Here is a 20369-nt window from a genome sequence, read left to right as displayed (position 1 = left end):
AAAATAGTCCCCTTTGTTAACTTTCAATAGCAGGGGACTTTTTCAGGCGCCGCATAATATCATCGGTAAGTAGTATCGGCAGACCCAGAGATCAGCTGAATGGATTCCAAAACTGTAAAAATCAAATGTTTAACTCTATGGGAGCTGGAAAATTAGCATATTTTCAAGAGTGTCCCTTTAAGTGCTATAATTGGGTCCCTATTGCTTCTATCAACAGAATGTGAAAAAGATCAACCCAGTAACTTAGTTTTGGTAAACCATTCTCTGCAAGCTTGTGAAAAAATAGGTCTTTGAAATGTGGCTCCCCTTGTGATGTCAGAAGGGGATAATACATCTCCTTAATCTGCACTATCCAACCACAACACTGCCGTTTAGTGCAGAGATCAGCTCATTTCATTTTAAAGGACACACCCAAAACGGCACATTTTTGCACATACCTACAAAGTGAAAATTTAAAAATGCTATAATAAATTATCTATATGGTATTTTGAGCTAAAACTTCACATGGGTACCCTGGGGACACCAAAGATTTATTTGACATCTCAAAAAAGTCTTGTGAAATGTCCCCTTTAAGTAACGGTAAAAGTATATAGTAACATAAATGTTACTTTCGAGGTTTGTTATTCCCAGATAACAACCGCCTGAAATTGCTGCGTTCTGGACAACTTGGATTTAGGATATTTCTCACCTCAAAATCAGAAATAACGTCATAATTCAGTCAGAGTTGTATAGTACTTAAAGGATAATTCCGGTATTTAACACTTTGAGTCTCATTTCTGGTTTGTTTTGGATGTGATGGACACAGAAATTTTGTCAATGGGTCGTGTCTTGAGTTTTTGACTCGTTTAGAAGCGTCTCTTGACTGCTTCAGAATGGAAGTCAATGACCATGCACAAACATGTCATTTAAACAACACTTAACGTTCATTTTCAAAACTGTACTACTCACCGAGTGGTTCATGGTGTTCGTTGATGATGCTTGATAACTAAAATATAAACTTAAGTATTATACAGCTCTGAATTCAGTAAAAGTATTTAGTCACATTAATGTTACTAATGATATAGTAACCTCAAAACTTTGTTTAGACAGCTGTTCCAGATATTGTTTTTGCAATAAGATGATCCTAAATCTGAGTGGTCTGAATGCAGCACGATACCACAGCCTCATCCAGGTGCAATTTATGACATCATATTTACAAATGAAAAACCAAATGCATGTTTGTTTTGGATTTGTTTGAAAGCACTTGAACGCTTCACAGGTCCTGATCAAATCCCAGATAACAACAGACTGCCGACTTTGTTGCAGATCTACCCGGAATCTCTTGCTATCAGGGATTGTCTGGATTTAATCTGTGTTAACAACAGGCTGACTGTACATTTTCCGTAACATTTTTTTTCATATAGGCAGATCCGGCACTATTTGTACAGGCATAAATGATCAAATCCTGCAGTGTTTAGAAGGGAGTTTCTTACCTTTAGGCAGATGAAAAAATGGGTGATAAAACTCTAATAGACCCTTAAAGAAGGACATAGCCTTAAACCTAGGCACCAGACTATAGAGTTGGGCTCTGTTGTCCTGGGCTAGTAAGCATCCGCATAGCACTATGGTTAGCACCCGAGCATCGTGTCAGCAACTTTTGCACTGGCTTTTTGCACTTAAGTTTTCTTCAGAAAAGTGACAAATCTGGATTTATTTTAAAATGTAGCTGTAATAACTCTAGTATGAGAGATTAGGTGGCATTTGTAGGTTAGAATGTGAGCTGATATTCATTCAACAGCATTGGAATTGGTCCGGAGGCGTTTGCTATATGTGTCATCCACCCTTTTAATTTGCACTCATCTATGTTTCTCATTTGCTCTGTAGTGCATCTATGTTCGTGCACTGTCAGTTAATCCTCTCACAGCTGGGTAATGTGCCAGTCTTCACTATGTCCTCCAGCTACCCTGACTGCAGAAACGTGTGGGCCTTCAGTGAAGTCTTGATCTGAGAGATGTCAGCTGCCAGACTCGATTGAGTCCCACTGCTCACTTGAAGCCATTAAAGCGACAGTTCACCTAAAAATGAAAATGTACTTACTGTGATATCTTTTATAACCTATATGACGTCTGTGAAACACAGGACTTATTCATATATACATTTTGCTGTAGCTTGATTCATGACCTTAGCCTACTCAATATTGAAGACCTCAAGGTTATATTTCACTGAATGTTCTTTACATCATGTAAAATGAGTTATGTATGTAGAAACAGTAAATCATGACTTTACAGACAGGGTCATACTTTATATCTCTAGGTCAGTCAAAGAGTTTGACAGTATCACTACACCCTCCATCTTCTCTCATTTTCTGCATCTATAACACAAACTTTCTGAACTTTAAAACCTTTATGTTCAGTTCAGTGGCATTCTGAGGGTCTGCTGTCCTCTCACCCACACACAAGCCTACACTGATGATTCGGCCCACTCTTATTTCTCACCATACATACATTGCTGGAGTCCCTGCCTACAGAAAACACACACACACACACACACACACACACACATACAGTATACCACATTCTCCATCCTCTCTAAGGCTGACGGCACACGCTGATGGGTTCTAGCCGAAAAATCTGCCATATACCCGTGTTTATCGTTTCTGTCTCATCCCTCTCTATTCGCCCACCCGTCCTCCCACACCCTCTCTCTGTCTCTTTCTCTCTTTTTCTAGTGTTTTCTCTTGCTTTGGCTCATTCTCATTGTTTCTTGAGTGACACAGAGAGATGTAGAGGGCAATTACTCTCCGGCTGATTTTAGCGTGTGGTTTATATAAAATAAAAGCACCTTCTGCTGTCTGCATAAGACAGACATTTCAAGGTCTGCCTGCATTCATATTCCATGTTTTGCGAATTTATTACAAAATGCCTGATTTTTAAAAAAGGCTTTTATTGTAGGATAGCGCAGAACAAACCTGAACAGCTGTCAAAGCAAGTCAACTGCTTTGGATTAAAGGTGCATTGTGTAACTTTTAGAAGGATCTCTTGACAGAAATGCAATATAATATACATAACTATATGTATAAATACCTTACATAATGAACTGTATTGTTTTTATTATCTTACAATGAGCTGCTTTTATCTACATACACAGCGGGTCCCCTTATTGGAAGTCGCTTTCATGTTTCTACAGACAGACTGTACAGAGCGTGTTTCATCAATATGTTGCTCAGACGATGATGTGTTTGTTCACTGGAGGCCACCATACTTACTCGTGTAACTTCGTCTTTAAACAGGAAAACATGGAAGTGTTTGGTGGCTTTTAAATTCATCCCTGTTTGCAGAGCCGATCCCCCCTATACGCAGGCTAGACGAGCTGGGTAGGGCCCCGCACCACTAGGGGGCCCCCTTGTTCTTAACTTCATGCAGCGCTGGACAGACCAGTTGGCGAGTGACATCATTGTGCCGTGAAAGCCATTAGTAGTTATAACAAGCAGTGTGATCAGCTCTGCATGCTATTGACACGCCTATCGACATGCATCTTCATTCAGGTTTGGTTTAAAGCTATCCACCCGGAGCAGGAAAGGCAAGCGCTGTGAAGGTGAAGTAAAAAGATTTAGAACACATAAATGTTTTAAATTCCTGTTTAGTCTTGACTAACCATGCAATGGATTTATAACAAACACTGCAGTCCAAATCCATAGATTCAGTTTTAGTCCAGTGTGTTTTGTTAGAAATGCTTGTACACATTAATAATCAAAATATTTCATACGTGTAAAAAATGCAAGATTGTTGTGTGACTCTTGTTAGCATTTTAAAACAATGCACATTAGGTCTAATGTCTGCATATTTAGAGAATTATTTATGTATTTTGGTATGTTTACCTGTGGAGTCTGATCATGCTTTAGTTTTGAAACAAATTGGAAAATCTTTTGAGTTGTTTGTTATAGTTTATCCGACAGCTATTTTGGTTTTATCTTATTTGTTTCCCTGATGTTCTACATCTCTTAAAAAATAATATATTTGGCAGTTTTCTAAGTACTAATGTAACAAATTAAGGGCTTTTCAGAAAATATGTTTCAATGTTATAATTAGGAAGTATTCTGATGAGTGTCACAGTAATGTACATGTGGCAAAAATATACAGCTATTAGATAATACATGTTTTATTTAACATTTCGTTTATAGCTACATTTAAGCAGAGACAGTGAATGTTTTTTTATGAACACGATGACAGGGCCCCCTCACAAAGTTGCTTAGGGCCCCCTGAAGGCCAGGATCGGCTCTGCCTGTTTGGATCCTAAGAAATGAATGGGGCTAGGCTAAATGCTAACACATTCACGACACGCTGTACAAAGATTAAGTGCACGCAATGAAAAAAGATAGGCATGTATTAATTTGTCTAAGTTGAGGTAAAAACATAGTAAAATATTGAAAAACGGTGGTGTTTTCCTTTAACACCACAAAGCACCTTTCTTCATGTAACTTGTGAAAGAATGAATTTACAAAAAATCATAAAACACAGCAGCAATAGTTATAATACATAACAGGTAGGCAGTTTTATTCTTAAGGTCAGTAATATATTGGAATATGTGAACCTGGTTGTGAATAAATCTAAAGTCATTGTGATTTACTGTTTTGTACATAAAATCATCCTACACAATGTAAATAACATTCTGCAAAAATATGACCTCGATTTCTCTTTAATATTGAGGCCATGTCAAAGATTGAAATCAAACCTTGACGCTAATCTCAAAACTCAGGGTTACATTTCACAAAAGCAAATTATTTTCGATTAAAAATCGAATTAATCTTAACTAAATTTGAAAATGCATGCTAGAGACAATAACATGATACAAAAATTGCAAAAACCTCTGCCAACCCTCCCTTGTATAATTTGACCAATATCTGTAATCACAGCAAATAAATACTGTAATGTAAATAAAGTAATTAGATCTTGTAAATGACTCTGTCACTAGGTTTCGGCTGAATCGGTTGCTAAAGGCAGCAGCTGGCTGGATAAACCTGCGATCCTCCACCGTGTGAGAAACTCCAACAGGGTACACAACCATAAAAACACTGCCTTCATCCTGATCAAACACAAGAGCTTCTCTCTCGAGTCTGATGCTTTTATAAAGCCAAGATATACCTCAGGGCTATACTGTATGTGGGGGTTCACATTAGGTTATTATTAGTGAGTCAGATTTATATATTTTATTTTTTATACACCTTGAAATGCCATTCATACTTTTACTTAGGGATTCACATTAGTCATTTTTGAATGGCCATTTACGTAATACATCATTGAAATAGAGGCGACTCACCAAAAGAATGAATCAGACTTTCCTGTACTTTTGCAGAAGAGTGTGTCTGATTATTTGTGAATTTAAAGGGATAGTTCACCCAAAAATGAAATTCTGTCATCATTTAGGAATGTTTGTAACCAAACCGTTTGTGGACCCCATTGACTTCCATAGTAGGAAAAAAGAATACTGGTAAATAGGGTCCACAAACGGTTTGTGACTTATCACAAGTCAAACGTGTGTGTGTGGACCTGCTGACTCTCATATGGTTCTTGAGGCCAAGGGGAGCAGTAAGCAGATGGCATTGGCACTTATAGAGAAAGAGAGAGAAAAAAACAAAAGAAACAGCTTTTCCCACAGTGACCAACAGAAGGTTTCATACATAAAGTGGCTTTCAATGCAAGAAAAGGTGCTTTAAAAATTTGCTTTATCGTCTTGTCATTTAAATGAAATATATTGTGACTTTAGTACAAACACATAGATTGCCAAGATTCATTTCTATTCCCCGTAAATGTGCATTTAATGCAAGTAAGAAATGTTTTTTTTTACTACGGTATCCAAACAGACATTGAAAGCTATATATCTACTTGAGTTAAGTCCACTAAAGAAGTACTGGCATCCTCTCAACAGACACAATACTTTTCAAACCTGCTGTGCTTTTGGCAGCCAAGGTCACACCTTGCAAACAGAAGAATATGAGGAGACAAGGATGGATGGATGAGAAATAAAAAAAGGAAGGATGAGATCACTTCAAGAAGATGGTTTGGTTGTGGTGCCCTGAATTTGTGTCACGACTTTTTTTCCCTATGTGCGCGCATATGATGTCATATTAGGGGTGTACGGTGGCATCCTTTTGGCCGATCACCTCGACAACGTCAAACACCCCCTCCATACCTTTGACATCATCTAAGAGACATCAAGATAATATGGTGCATTTGTGTTAATGTGTGTATGCGTGTGAGAGAGAGAGATAGAGAGAGAGGAAGAGTTCGATGTGTGGCATGAGTGGAGGGTGGGGGGATAAAGCATATATAGACACCTCATTCTTTCACATGAGATGTTAATAACATACTCGCTCAGCTCATGCAAACACACATCGACATACAAACAGAAGCCGCATCAAATCTGATTCACTCAAAGTGGAAAGAGCAAGACAGAGATGCCCGCAGCAGGTGCCAGAAATTGAGTTGAGACTGAGAGAGTCAGAGAGATGGAGCAGGACTAAAACACTTTGCCAGCCTAGAAGATTTGCAAACTATCATTGGTGAGTAAAACCTTTTGTTTATGTTGTTTTAATTGTATGATTTGATACAAATGTATACTACAAAAACTTCTAATTAATCTAATTCATATATAATAATCATTTAAATATTCTGCAGTATAAGTAATGTCAATAAATCATTGAAAATGCTATACATGTATACAGAACAATACTTTCTGGACTGATTATATTAATGTTTATTTTATTCTGTATAGCAAGTGGGTAAATCTTACAAAACCTGCAAATATATTTTCAGGTTATAATTAACATCAACATATAAGGAAAGAAATAAAAATAATTTTATTGTAGTACATAAAAATTTAGTTGTGTTTTTTGCATGACAATTAAGCATGGTTTCAACCAAATATCCATTTAATATCTCATTCACATTACTGCAATATGGAAACATGTTTTGCAATATTTTTGTAATACAGTACAAATTAGTATTTTACCTTAATAAAAACCTAATGGGTGTCAAAATGTAAGAATTACACAAATTCAGAAGTAAAAGATTTAAACATACCAATGGGCAGAAGATGTGCTTAATGGTTATGGAAATAATGCAAAAAATATTGATCGTCCTGAAAACAAACATTCTTGCTAAATACTATTTCTTATTCTTTCTTTTGCACTGAAAAAAATTATTCATTGAATTTAATAAATTGGTTGCAATCAATTTATTTAAGCTACATTTAAACAAAAAAGATTAGTAAAGTAAATAAAATATAACACTTTTGTTTAAATGTAGCTTAAATAAATTGATTGCAACCACTTACCTTAAAATTTTTTTTTAAATTCAATGAATAATTTTTTTTTAGTGTGGGGTAAAGTATAAAAAATACTGTGGGTTTTGTTAGGTTCATGTATAAAAATGATTCATTCAATTTACTAAATTTTTTTTAAGGTAAGTGGTCGCAATCAATTTATTTAAGCTACGTTTAAACAAACGTTTTTTGTTTTTTGTTTTGTTTTACGATTTTTTTTAAAATGTAGCTTAAATAAATTGATTGCGACCACTTACCTTAAAAAATTGAGTAAATTGAATGAATAATTTTTTTTCAGTGTTGTTAAGTGTACACTAAACAGGGATCAGTGTGAAGCAGATCTATAAGACGTGAAGATGCTAGGATGTTTTCAACCTGATTCTGGATTTAAAAACCTGAATAATATAGAGCTGAATTTGATATTATTATTTAAACTATCACGGTTGTGCAACTAACCTCTTTCTCTATTTCATTGTGTGTCATATTTTGTGCAGAATTTTTGTGTCTTTGTTTTCTTTTGCATCTGTGTTCATTTTTGTGAGTGAGTTTATCTAAGCCCATTCATCTATATTTCATTAGTGGTATATTTGGGACCATCATCACTTGCACCATGCTGTGCTCTTCTGTATTTGTGGTGCTTGTAGCCCTGCTGATCCATCCAGTGCCTGGCCACACACGAGCTCTGCACAACCCAGACAAAGCCATGCAGGTGGGCGTCCTCACAGTGTGTGTTAACTTTTGTACACTTTAGTAGTAAGTAGTATTATTGACTCTCCAATGCTCTTTCAAAGGTCATCAATCAGTTCTTTGAGCGCTACAATGACCTTTTGAGTCTTGATGATCTTGAGAACCTCACAAGTGACCAATCAGAGGAACCCATGCAGACGTTCAATTCTGGTCTGAAGGTTGCAGAATACCCTAAGTGGACTGACATACCCGTGCAGACAGAGAACGCCTGGCTCCACCTTTTAAAGGGGGCTTTGGTTAATCAAAAGCGAGCTCCACCAGACCGGTTTCGAAGGGGTTGGAACCGAGGTTGTTTTGGTCTGAAATTGGACCGGATTGGCTCAATGAGTGGTCTTGGGTGCTAAAAACGGACTGAGAAATGAACCGAAATGGCTGCTGTCCTACTTAAGGTAGAGGATATAACCAAACTCTGGTCTGGTCTGGTCTGGTCTGGTTTGGTCTGGTCAGGAGCATGAGGGTTGTACTGTACAAAACTACTGTAGGTGGACAAATTCATTAGAATGTGTTTCAATATAGTTGATTTTTTTACACTGGATTTAAAGTTATATGTTGTTTTATTCTATTTGTATATTTATTTCTTTTAAAGAGTAGCAAAAATGTGTGTTTTATTTGTTCCTTGAAATGTAGATGAGTTGCATTTTGATATTTTGTTATCATTTGAATAGTGAACAAGATGTTGAAGTTATAGACATGCCTGTATCAAACTGTTTTAAAGATTATGCATGTTTTATGAAACGTAGTACTGCTTGCATAAAAAATAAATATATGTCTCCCAAGTCTGTTTGTTTATCTTAATTGCTTTGGTGATTTTAAGACCATAAGGGATTTTATTATGCTTTCTAAACCATGCAAGGTAATCCTTCACTTCTTCTCCCACACGCTGTTAATCAAGGTGCACCACCTGTCATAACCTATTTATTTCTCATGAACTGCTTTCCCTCATTTAATTAATCCCAAACCTGTAAATACTGTATGCTTATGCAAATGTATTTTACCATATAAATTAATTTTCAATATGAGATGAATGCTAAGTTATTTGTAAGAAATCTAATAAATGTTCGCTTAAGTCAGGCTTATCTCGATGGGGCAGTTTCCCAGACAGGGTTTAGATTAATCCAGGACTAGGACTTGGTTATATTTAAGTAGTTTTTACAATCATACCTTACAAAAAGCATTACTAGTGTACATCTTCAGAAAAAAACTAATGTATTGATATATGTTAAGATATGTCAGAGTAAGATGTTTTTAAATTAAGGCAGTTAATCAGTGGACGAGTAAAAGCTCTGTCTGGAAAACCGCCCAAAAATGACATACTAAATATACACAACACAAGAGCCCCACAACCACTAAAGGTGTTAAATCAGCTTCAATAAATGTATATATTTTTTTCATCTAATACCACTAAATCTACCGTGAAATATTTGTGTAGGTGTTGGGATTATAGTTTAAAATTTTAAAAGAAATCTCTACTACCTACAGGAATATACAGTCATGGCCAAAAGTGTTGGCACCCTTGGTAAATATGAGTAAAAAAATCTATAAATATAAATAAATAAATAAATTAATTAATTAATTAATTAAAATATATATATATATATATATATATATATATATATATATATATATATATATATATATATATATATATATATATATATATATATATATATATATATATATATATATATATATATATATATATGATGTTTAATTTGAGCAAAACAAAAGAAAGTGGCGGGGGGATGGGGTTACATTATGAACATTTACATTTAGTCATTTAGCAGAAGCTTTTTTCCAAAGCGACTTACAAATGAAGTAAACAATAGAAGCAATTATAATAACACAGGACCAGAAATACATAAGTGCACTGGAAATAGTCTCGTCAAGTGAAATATGAGATAAATGTTTTTCTTTAATACACACTGGACACAATTATTGCAAATCCCACACTTTTTTCTTGTTGCTAGAATTAAGACTTTAAGACTTATAAAAAATATATTTATGTAAATAGTCATCTTAACACTCAAATTGGCATTAAAACTATGCTACATTATTTTTTATAACACAATTTCAACAGAGCATTTAAAAAATCAATTTAAGATTACTTAAATTTGCTTGATATTTTCATGGATTTTCACGTATGATATTATTCTATGGTTAACTTCATCGTTTCTTACACAATACAGGGAGTGCTGTTTTCTGAATTAATCCCCCCTTTATATTTGACTAGTGAAATCTTACGTGTTGACACTGACTGCGTCCGAAAAGTTGGTGCCTCGCTGCCTCATGAGGCAATGACTTCGGAGGCATGAAGGCAGCTCAGAGAAATGCTTTCGGACACATTTCATAGGCAGCGTGTTTGAAATATAAACAGTGAGCGTGATAAGTTGAACTAATCACATATTTGAAAACAATAATACTTTTCTAGCTAGAAATGCAATTCAAATGTGTAAAATGTGAAAATATACATTTATTTACACTAAATTTGTGCTCCAGTCGCTTTCTTGGCCACCATTGTATTTTTTCGAACTTGACCAGGCTTGACCAATCACATTCCCCGTTCGCACACACGTATAGAATTGTGGAACAGGATGATGGAGGTATCTCGGGAGTCAGGAAGTAAACCTAACATTGGATTCGGACATGCCTTGATGCCTTCCTGCCTTGGAATGCTGCCTCAGGAAGAAGAGTTTTTGGATTCAGCCCTGACAAAATGTTGCACAACGTTTATTAAACAGAAACAGTGATGTGTTGAACACCCTGTTGTTATGACGCAAGAGTTGCAACTACGGGAGGAGCCCATGCTTTGTGTTCTTTTTTAAATGTTTCTGAAGCCTGATAAAATAGTTTATAAATATATGTTTAAAACTGTTAAATACGCTTGATGTTACAGTCACTGCCCTTGCCATTCAGAAAGAAAACATCCTAATCTGAACCCATTGTGCGAGCTGTCTCTTTAGTATTGCATGGTTTATTTACATGTTGCTGCTGATTGAAGTGCAGTTCTGACACACCCACCAAACAAGAAAAAACGTATCTCAAACCCTGTTGCACATTGGTGCATCTCGTTTTCAGGAAACATGGCGTTCAACCCGAAAACCATATCTAAACTTGATTCCTGGAAACGGTGTGCAACAGAATGCAACCGGTTTTAGATGCGTTTTTTCTTGTGTGGTGGGTGTGTCAGAAATGTCGGCCCAATCAGCGACAAGATGTATATAAACCATGCGGTACTAAAGAGACAGCTCGCACAATGGGTTCAAGTTGGAATTTTGTCTTTCGTTCTGGACGGCAAGGTCAGTGATTGAAACATTGAAGGTAAACAGTTTTAAACACACATTTATAACGATTTCATCAGACTTCAGAAACATTTAAAAAAGAACACAAAGAATGGCCTCTCAGCTACCGTAGTTGCAACTCTTGTGTCATCACAACAGGGTGTTCAACGCGTCACTGTTTCTGTTTAATAAACGTCGTGCAACGTTTTGTCGGGGCTGAATGCAGCCCTGATTCCACACATACGGCTCCTTCCAGAATGTTTGAAAGGTTTTCTTAATTAACACACTAACAAGCTGATGAACTGAATCAGGTGTTTTATATATGAAGACATCTACAACATTCTGGGAGGTGGGGCTGAAAACTGGAGTTGAAAACCACTGGGGCCCATGGTTTTACAGACAATGCTTAGCTAAAGCCAGGACAAGGCCTAAGTTTAATTAAGACATTTAAGCATCTTTTGTAAACATGTCTTAAAGAAAGATGTTACATGGTGTGCATCTTAAACGATCTTTTAGAATATTTAAAGATCCTTCAGCGCAAGTTCAGATGAGACACCTAAAATATGTTTTAATCCATCTTAAACATTGTTTGTGAAAATAGGGGTATTTGAGTTGTAAACAGGCAGATGATGGCAGTTTCTCAATCTGAAGGCTGCAGCCTCTGAAGGTCACACATGCGGGCTGCTTACGTCATATGAAGCCTGGTTTATTCAAGTTAACTGAGCATTACATTCACAAGTCACAAGTATATAACAACAATTTACGATTAACTAAGTTCAACTAGTTAACTAATAGTCAACCCTATAATTGTTAATATTCTTTGAGAAGACCGTTTTGATGACGCATGCAACCTCTGAAGGCTGCAGCCTTTGGACTGAGAAACAGCCAACACAAATATCAACAGATTCTATAATAATCCACGAAATGCTATAAACACAGGACAAAATAACACATCTTAACACAAACACCACCACACAAAGAGCACAGGCAAATGTAGAACTTATAAAACGAACACAAACAAGATAATTAATTAAACACAGGTGAACAAAATGAACTAATGATGATGCCATGACAATGAGGAAGTGAAGGAATGCAGGACGAAAATACAAACTAAAAGTCCACAAACTGAATAAAACTGAACATAACTGTGACACATATTTCCTCTGAAAACATGAAAATTGAGAGGAACATATGAGAGTGCTGATTTGGTTACGTCGTGTTTTGTTACTTGCTGTTTTCAGTATAGATAGAGGGATATGTTATATTGTTATGTTATATTTCTAGACAGCTCGCGACTGGACAGAAATCTTTACGGTGCAAGATGAGTCATCAGTGCATTTTCCCTAAAGAAAAAGACTGTACATTTTGCATTGACATTTAAAAACATTGTATTAACCTTTTTTGGAACAAAGCAAATAAACCAAAGGGTTCCTAAATTGTTATGAAACTCCACAGGGTCTTCATGGGGTCTTTAGTTGTCTCAGATGCATTGTTTGTGTTTGACCACAAGATAGCACTATATCATGGGACACTATGGTAATCTAAACTAGCCATTAGAAGTTTCTGGACTCTGAGCTCTACAGCTTGTAATACAACTGCACAGCTATTATGATACAAGTTAAATGATAACACACCCACATCTATACAAACAGGATTACTAGAGCATGATTCACTCGAGAGAACAGTACGATCAAAATGTAAGGTGGTGGCAAACCCTCCAGCTGAAGAATCTGAACAATCTGTCGTTATGTGACATGACAGACATGCTATGTGTTTCATTTAAAAGCTTGTCTGATTTTGGCTGAATCATGTGAGTCAGTTGTCACAGTGAGAAGTGGCTTTGTGCAGGTCACTACTCGGGGCACAAGATATAGCTACAGTGGAAAGGGTGCGGGGTCAGTCGTCGAGTGTTTGAGTATTTTTAGCCCAACCTTGGCCACCTTCCAGCACATTCTCTATGCCCATGGGGGAGAAGATAGCAGAGATATACATACACTTTGCAGAGGTGTGGTTGCTGCTCTGGATTTGTTGTCATGAGCAGAAGAAATGGTAAGAGATGTTTGATGTACACGAATACAGGTTGCGGACACGTCTTATAGATTTTATGATGGTTCATATTAATAAATCATGATGTGTCTTACCAATTATATAACTCCATTTCAATATCCTGTGTCGAATGTAGTTTGACCTTCTCTTCATCTTTGTGACCTCAGAAGGAAGCCAAGAGACTAAGGGTTTACAGTGACTGCCCAAACTTGTCTGTACTGTAACCCCAGATGGTTTGCAATCCAAAATAATATGCAATAGCAACTTATGTAATATGCCGTGCCAGAAGAAAATAAAATTGCTGCATTATGAAATTAACGTCTTAATGTTTCGATAATAAAATTACAAGAATTGAGTCTTGGCATAACCACTGCAGTGTCTGAATTAATGGTGACACTTAACAGTAAGGTTATATTTGTTAACATAAGCTGATGCATAAGTTAACATGAATTAACAATATTTGATAGTTTAGTATTTACTAATACATTTTTTAAATCAAAAGTTGTATAGTTAATGCGAAATGAACTAACATGAACAATTGTCTTGGCGTTAACTAACATTAACATAGATTCATAATACTGATAAACTATATTGCTCATTATTAGATAATGCATTTTCTTGTGCTAACTAATACAACTTTATTGTGTAAACTGTTAGCAAATTAATTATAATTTGGTGCTGATGCACCTATAATACAAAGGATTTGTATTTGTAGACAAGACAAATTTGTAGTTTCACATTTATCAATGTTGCACATCATGCTTTGAAACAAAATGTGCTGATGTATTACAGACCATTGCTCTAGCGCATCAAATTGCTTTGAATATTAATCTATGTATGTGTCTGTGCAATGATCTCCTACATTAACCCTATGATTAATTACAACAAAAAGATAACTACATCTACAATAATTACTAGTTTTATATTACTATAGTGAAATATTATAATGTGGTTAATTAGATTTGTAATGAAATTCAAGGTTTGGGGTGCAAGACAGCACCTAATACTATCTACATAAATTGTTGTTTTGCAATGGTACAGATGCACATGCTAATGCTTCTGCACCGGTAAGAGATGCTATAGGTACATAGGCAATGGAGTGTAAGGAATAAAGCAATGGAGGGATGAAGAGAGTCGCAGGGAAGGGTCATGGTCTTTCCTGTAAATGTCACACACTCACGATGAGCGTGATTTGATCCTCTGCTCCATCTCAGCCGCTCAGAGCCTGTTACTGTTAGAAGGTCAGGGTGGACTAACGTGCTCACATTAGTTTCTCTCTTTTAAGGAGTGGCTAGTCAGTGATTTACAGTAGCAATACATTTTCTCCAGATTGGTTCACTTTGGTTCAGTACACTTGCAACAACCAATAGTGATGCATAGAGTTGAAATCTCCAATTCCTGCATTACTAGGATTGAACCTGCAACTTTTGTTCTGGCACTTACAATATTAACCATTTGGCAATTACCAGGCCATGTCATGCATGTCAATGCAACAGGTCTTCTACTTATGCATGAAATATTTCAAAAGTGTTTGCACAAAACAAGACAGGCCAATTCCTGATAAAGCTGGTCTTATACAAGGCTGCTTTAACAAAAAATGTCAGTTGTTGAATATAATACATATTTTATTGTAAATAAAAAAAACTTTTATAATAATTATTTAAAGAATGCAACATCCAACTTTATCGCAATGTGACCTTCACGTTCTGAGGGGCGGGACCATTCTGTCCCAAAGTCCGAGGGGCGTGGCCAACGCTATCACACCAGATATAAATTAGCCCAATTCCCGTACTTAACTCACTCACACGAGGTGTCAGAACAGACGGAGGCTTCTCACAAACGGTAAATTAAACTTAATGCCAACTTACCTTGCACTTTAAATCATCTGATCTCAATGCATGGTTTAATTTTGTTGCAAATCTATATTTTAGTCGTTTCCTTGCGCATTCTGGTTATTTTTTTACCGATGTATCTAAATAAATGTTAAACTGTGCACCCAGTGGTATTTAAAACCTTCACTCCAAACATTTAATGTTTTATACCTTATGATCTTGAACTTGGATAACGTTACTATGTTTGAACTAAATGTACACTCCCTTTGCTGCTACTCCTGTCTTTTCTGCACGTAGGCCACCAGTTGTACTTTGTGCTCTGAGCTCATAATAATGCAATATTAAGAATTTGTAAGATTTCTTTTGGTTTTATTTCTGCAGAGGACTAGACGAAATCAGGCATCATGGTTAAAGTTGGTATCAATGGGTAAGTTCAACCTCCATGTTGCATGGATAATCAAAGCTACGTTAAAGTCCTTACATGTATAATGAAACTATTTTAAGTAGTTTTTTTAAGTGACTTTCACACAAAGCCCAATAACTAAACTGTTTTTAATTTTATTTAAATAACTTATTTTAATAGTAATTTTATTAGTTTAATAGTAAATTAAAAATTCCCGGATCTAGTTAATTCCACACCTAAATATATACAGAGGAACGATATCATTGGGCTGACTGTCACCTAATTAAGTTATTTCAGCTGACAATTTAAAGTAAATGTGTAAGAATTCACTTAGCGTTGCGCAGACGTAATGGCGTATGACATCAAAGGAGCGCGAGAGTGATTTGAAACCGCTGTTGTACGTCATATTTCGATCGATCTACGCAGCAGCGCACGCAGTCGAATACACCTCAAATTTAAAACGAACATTGACAGAGCGTTGGTTGTTCTTGTTATGGACGGGCATTTATTGTTTGTCATCATGGTCCTGTACCAAGTAGTCTTGTTTTTTGCCTCCTTGATCCTGATAAATGATTAGTGGGGCGTCGGTTATACGGCCGTCTGCGTCACACTGTTGGCTTTTTACCAACGTTGTGTATGCGCAGTGAAGTCATCACGGCGTCGAATAAAGGCACGTTATATCTGCTTGTACTTGACCATCATTTCTCCAACTTGTATTCAGGTGCAGAGTTTGGTCTTTAGGTAGAGTTTATCCAAAACTGTTATTTGGCCTCCATGTCTATTTGCTTTTTGTGGAATGCCATATTTTAATGCATCTTTTAGTGTAAGGCACTGAGGGTCAAGATCTGTTTGACCCCAGTGATGTCCACTGTACAAATGTTGTTAAAAATGCAGTTTGGGTTCTGCAGACAAAATTGAACTACCTCAAGTCCGCCTGTCCTGGTCATTTCAAGTGTGAAGCCTTATAACTGATGCCCTTGCCATGGGAGACCCCAGCACTGGCTTTGACCTTTCAAAAGCTTGTGATGTAATGTGATCCTTCTGTGACACGTACCAGGCACATTCAAGTGCTGTATGTGCACGTAAGCCTAAATATTTCACAACTTTTCTACGGTATACACAAGAAAGGGGGGTGGCGGTGGCTTATTGCTGCTCCTTGATCCATTGTCCTATAGGTTTAGGTCCACTGGTTTAAAGCAAACATTTAAGTTAGCTGAGCAAAGTGTTTTGGTATTAAGGTAGATTGACCTATGATAATGTAGAACATGGTACAAGTTCAACACTAAGGCCATGCTTAAACCCTTTGGGCAAAGGCATGGTTATGATTTGATTGTAACTAATGTAAAGCTCTGTTAAAGGGCAATTTTTGTCCTAGTTCTTGTTTTTGATGACCCAAAATGTTTAAAGGGTAACTCTGCTAGTCAAACAGTTGCCCCATTTGCCAAGCGTCATACCTGCTGGACTTTACACCTGGAGCCTGTTTCTCAACCTGTACTGATCTCATTCGAATGTTAACCATATCAGTACGTGTCTTATCAGTGCAAAACAATTTGTACTGTGACCTCTGATTTCCTTTGCTTTGTTGATTTCCATGTCGGTTATATGAACAGGATTTTTGTGGTGATTACTGGAGTCAATCCCCTGCAACCTCACTGCTGTTATATGTACCGAAATAGCTCACAATGACAGCTGGAGTGCCCCACAAATACTTTCCTGAGAGTTTGGAAGGCAGAGGACATGCCATTTAAAGTTCTGACATTAAACATCTAGCAAGATTAAAGGGATAGTTAACCCCAAAATTGAAATTTGTCACTTTACCCTCAAGTGGCTTCTAACCTGTATAAATTTTTTTTGCTCAACACAAGGAAGAGATTTGAATGTTTTTACCTAAACAGATCTGGGGCACCATTGACTATAATATAATAGTATAATTTTTGTGCTGTGGAAGTCTGTGATGCCCACAATCTCTTTGGTTGCAAAAATGTTTTAAATCCGTGTTCAGCAGAACAAATGAATCAATACAGGTTTGGAACGACTTGATGGTAAATGGTGACAGTATTACTAAAAAAAACTTTATTTTTATTACCAGTTGAAAATATTAAGGGGCGATCTTTGTTTTGGGAGGAGGGAGCTTTATGCTGAACCGTGACTGGTGCATCACATAAAGATGCCAATCACAGACAGGGCTTCATAAGAACTGGAAGGGTTTTGTACTTGTTCAGAAATGGGACACATGCGCCATCTAGTGGATGTGCTGAAAATGACTGGTGCAAATTGGAAAGTTTATGTCGAGGAACAACTTGAATACATTCCAGCTATGTGAAGCTTAATTACAGGGCTGTGTATTGCTTGCTTTTTTGATGTTTCATTGTCTAATGAGTACAACTGTAAGCATGAATGCAAGTAATTTAAAATGTAAAATTTTCCTGTCTCAAGATTTGGCCGCATTGGGCGTCTGGTGACCCGTGCTGCTTTCCACTCCAAGAAAGTAGAGATTGTGGCCATCAATGACCCTTTCATTGACCTTGATTACATGGTAAGTCTTTGTTCCCATTTAGTTTCTGATAATTGTACTTTCCATGCAACTAAGAGTTTGCTTTCCTCCACTGTTTAAACAGGTCTACATGTTCCAGTATGACTCCACCCATGGAAAGTACAAGGGTGAGGTTAAGGCTGAAGGTGGCAAGTTGGTCATTGATGGTCACGCCATCACCGTCTTTAGCGAGTGAGTGTTGCGTGCTGCATTTACAGAATGTGTATGTTGTATTAAAGCCTCACGATTTCCATCTGTCCATGCAGGAGGGACCCATCCAACATCAAGTGGGGTGATGCAGGTGCTCAGTACGTAGTGGAGTCCACTGGCGTCTTCACAACCATTGAGAAGGCTTCTGTACGTCATTTGGGTTTTTTACATTAGTTGTCATGTTTGATTGTTTTTATCAATTTCTGTTTCTGAATGTTATGTTCTTGCTGTTAGACTCACCTTAAGGGTGGTGCCAAGAGGGTCATCATCTCTGCCCCCAGTGCAGATGCCCCCATGTTTGTCATGGGCGTCAATCATGAGAAATATGACAATTCCCTTAAAGTTGTGAGGTAGGAAGATCTTGTAATGATAGGTGGTGTCCTACAGGGGGCACACTAGAGCTGTTAAACTTGTAGTTGCAAAAGTTTGAACTGAATAAATCCATCTTTTTATTTCTCTAGCAATGCCTCATGCACCACCAACTGCCTGGCTCCCCTGGCCAAGGTCATTAATGATAACTTTGTCATCATTGAAGGTCTTATGGTAAGCTTAAAACCTCCAGTTCAATCCCACTAAAAGTCACTTTGTGACCTGCCGTGACTCTTATCCATCCATAATCTGTGCCATTTTTGGTATTAAAGTGTCAAGTGTAGAGATGCAACAAAGCTTTGGTTTTATAACTCCAAATAACTAATACATGCCCCTCTTTTAGAGCACTGTACATGCCATCACAGCCACACAGAAAACTGTTGACGGGCCCTCAGGAAAGCTGTGGAGGGATGGCCGTGGTGCCAGCCAGAACATCATCCCAGCCTCCACTGGAGCTGCCAAGGCTGTGGGCAAAGTCATTCCTGAGCTTAATGGGTCAGTAGCAACATTACAGTACTGTTTTGTTAATTTCCCACAACTGACTTCCAAAAACATCCTCATTTGAGTGCCTGGTAAGGCCACTTTAAAGGTCATTGCAACTTTGTCTTTCGGGATGCACTGATCTTTACTCGTGACGGAATTTTTTTTTTTCTTGGGAGGTTGAATATTTTACTTTCAGTTTTGCTTCCTGTTTTTCATGAGCGTTCCTTAATATGCATGTGACTGCTCTATTTCAGCAAGCTTACTGGTATGGCCTTCCGTGTCCCCACCCCCAATGTGTCTGTGGTGGATCTGACCGTCCGTCTTGAGAAACCTGTAAGTATTTCTTTTATGAAGCTTAATTTAAGGCAGACTTTTTACATTAACTCAGTCATGTTTATATTTTATGTGCTTTATTGCAAATTTAAAACACTGACTGTAACTACAGGCCAAGTATGATGACATCAAGAAGGTGGTTAAAGCTGCATCTGAAGGTCCCATGAAAGGCATTCTGGGATACACAGAGCACCAGGTCTGTATCTCAACTCCAATGTGTCCCTTAAGATTCAGAACATGGTATCTTTTTTTTTTACGCATAATTTAACTGTGCCCTGTAGGTGGTGTCCACTGACTTCAATGGTGATACTCACTCATCCATCTTTGATGCTGGTGCTGGCATTGCTCTCAATGATCACTTTGTTAAACTGGTCACATGGTAAGGCTCGTTTGTTTTCAGTTTTTAATTTTAAACTGCAGTGAAACTGACCCTTTTCTACTTCCTCATAGGTATGACAACGAGTTTGGATACAGCAACCGTGTCTGCGACCTGATGGCACACATGGCCTCCAAGGAGTAGAGGTGCCCACCTTGCCGTTTTGATGCATGACCCACCGTGACTCGCCTTGCTCCACATGCCTTGAGGGAAAATGCTTAATTTGAAGACCAATGTTATTTTTATATGGAAACGTGTTCTGTTACTGTGTGAGGTTAAAAATGGATGTTGACTTCAAAATGCATTTCTGTCGTCTTACAACCTGTGACAGAATAAAAGTCGTCCGTTTGTGAGAAATGAGAAAAATTGCCTGTGTGTTTACTCCAACTATGAGATTTCAGCTAAAGGTGCTTGTTTTAAATGGGAACTGATTTTAAAATGGCTTTAATTTTGATGGTGA

The 20369-nt window shown here is 37.1% G+C and overlaps 2 protein-coding genes across 3 annotated transcripts; both read left to right on the top strand.

Moving 5' to 3' along the window:
- The first annotated feature begins 6220 nt into the window (after positions 1-6220).
- On the top strand, positions 6221-9065 carry nppcl (natriuretic peptide C-like). Of its 2 annotated transcripts, none has more exons than XM_065270107.2 (3): positions 6221-6538; positions 7879-8008; positions 8091-9065. In XM_065270107.2, exons 2-3 carry the CDS (start codon positions 7910-7912, stop codon positions 8388-8390), a joined length of 399 nt encoding a protein of 132 aa, XP_065126179.2. In that variant the 5' UTR covers positions 6221-6538; positions 7879-7909; the 3' UTR covers positions 8391-9065. The 2 variants fall into 2 exon arrangements, with proteins under 2 accessions (XP_065126179.2, XP_065126178.2); XM_065270106.2 differs by having other exon boundaries at positions 6222-6538; positions 7794-8008.
- Positions 9066-15102: 6037 nt separating this feature from the next.
- Positions 15103-20275, top strand: gapdh (glyceraldehyde-3-phosphate dehydrogenase). The gene is made up of 12 exons (XM_065270132.2): positions 15103-15212; positions 15584-15629; positions 18042-18141; positions 18224-18330; positions 18405-18495; positions 18583-18698; positions 18810-18891; positions 19061-19212; positions 19455-19533; positions 19646-19729; positions 19815-19912; positions 19984-20275. Exons 2-12 carry the CDS (start codon positions 15607-15609, stop codon positions 20051-20053), a joined length of 1002 nt encoding a protein of 333 aa, XP_065126204.2. The 5' UTR covers positions 15103-15212; positions 15584-15606; the 3' UTR covers positions 20054-20275.
- The last annotated feature ends 94 nt before the right edge of the window (positions 20276-20369 follow it).

This window comes from Paramisgurnus dabryanus, chromosome 13 (assembly GCF_030506205.2).
Source record: "Paramisgurnus dabryanus chromosome 13, PD_genome_1.1, whole genome shotgun sequence".
Lineage (NCBI taxonomy): Eukaryota > Metazoa > Chordata > Actinopteri > Cypriniformes > Cobitidae > Paramisgurnus > Paramisgurnus dabryanus.
This window is presented reverse-complemented; position numbering and strand designations above follow the sequence as displayed.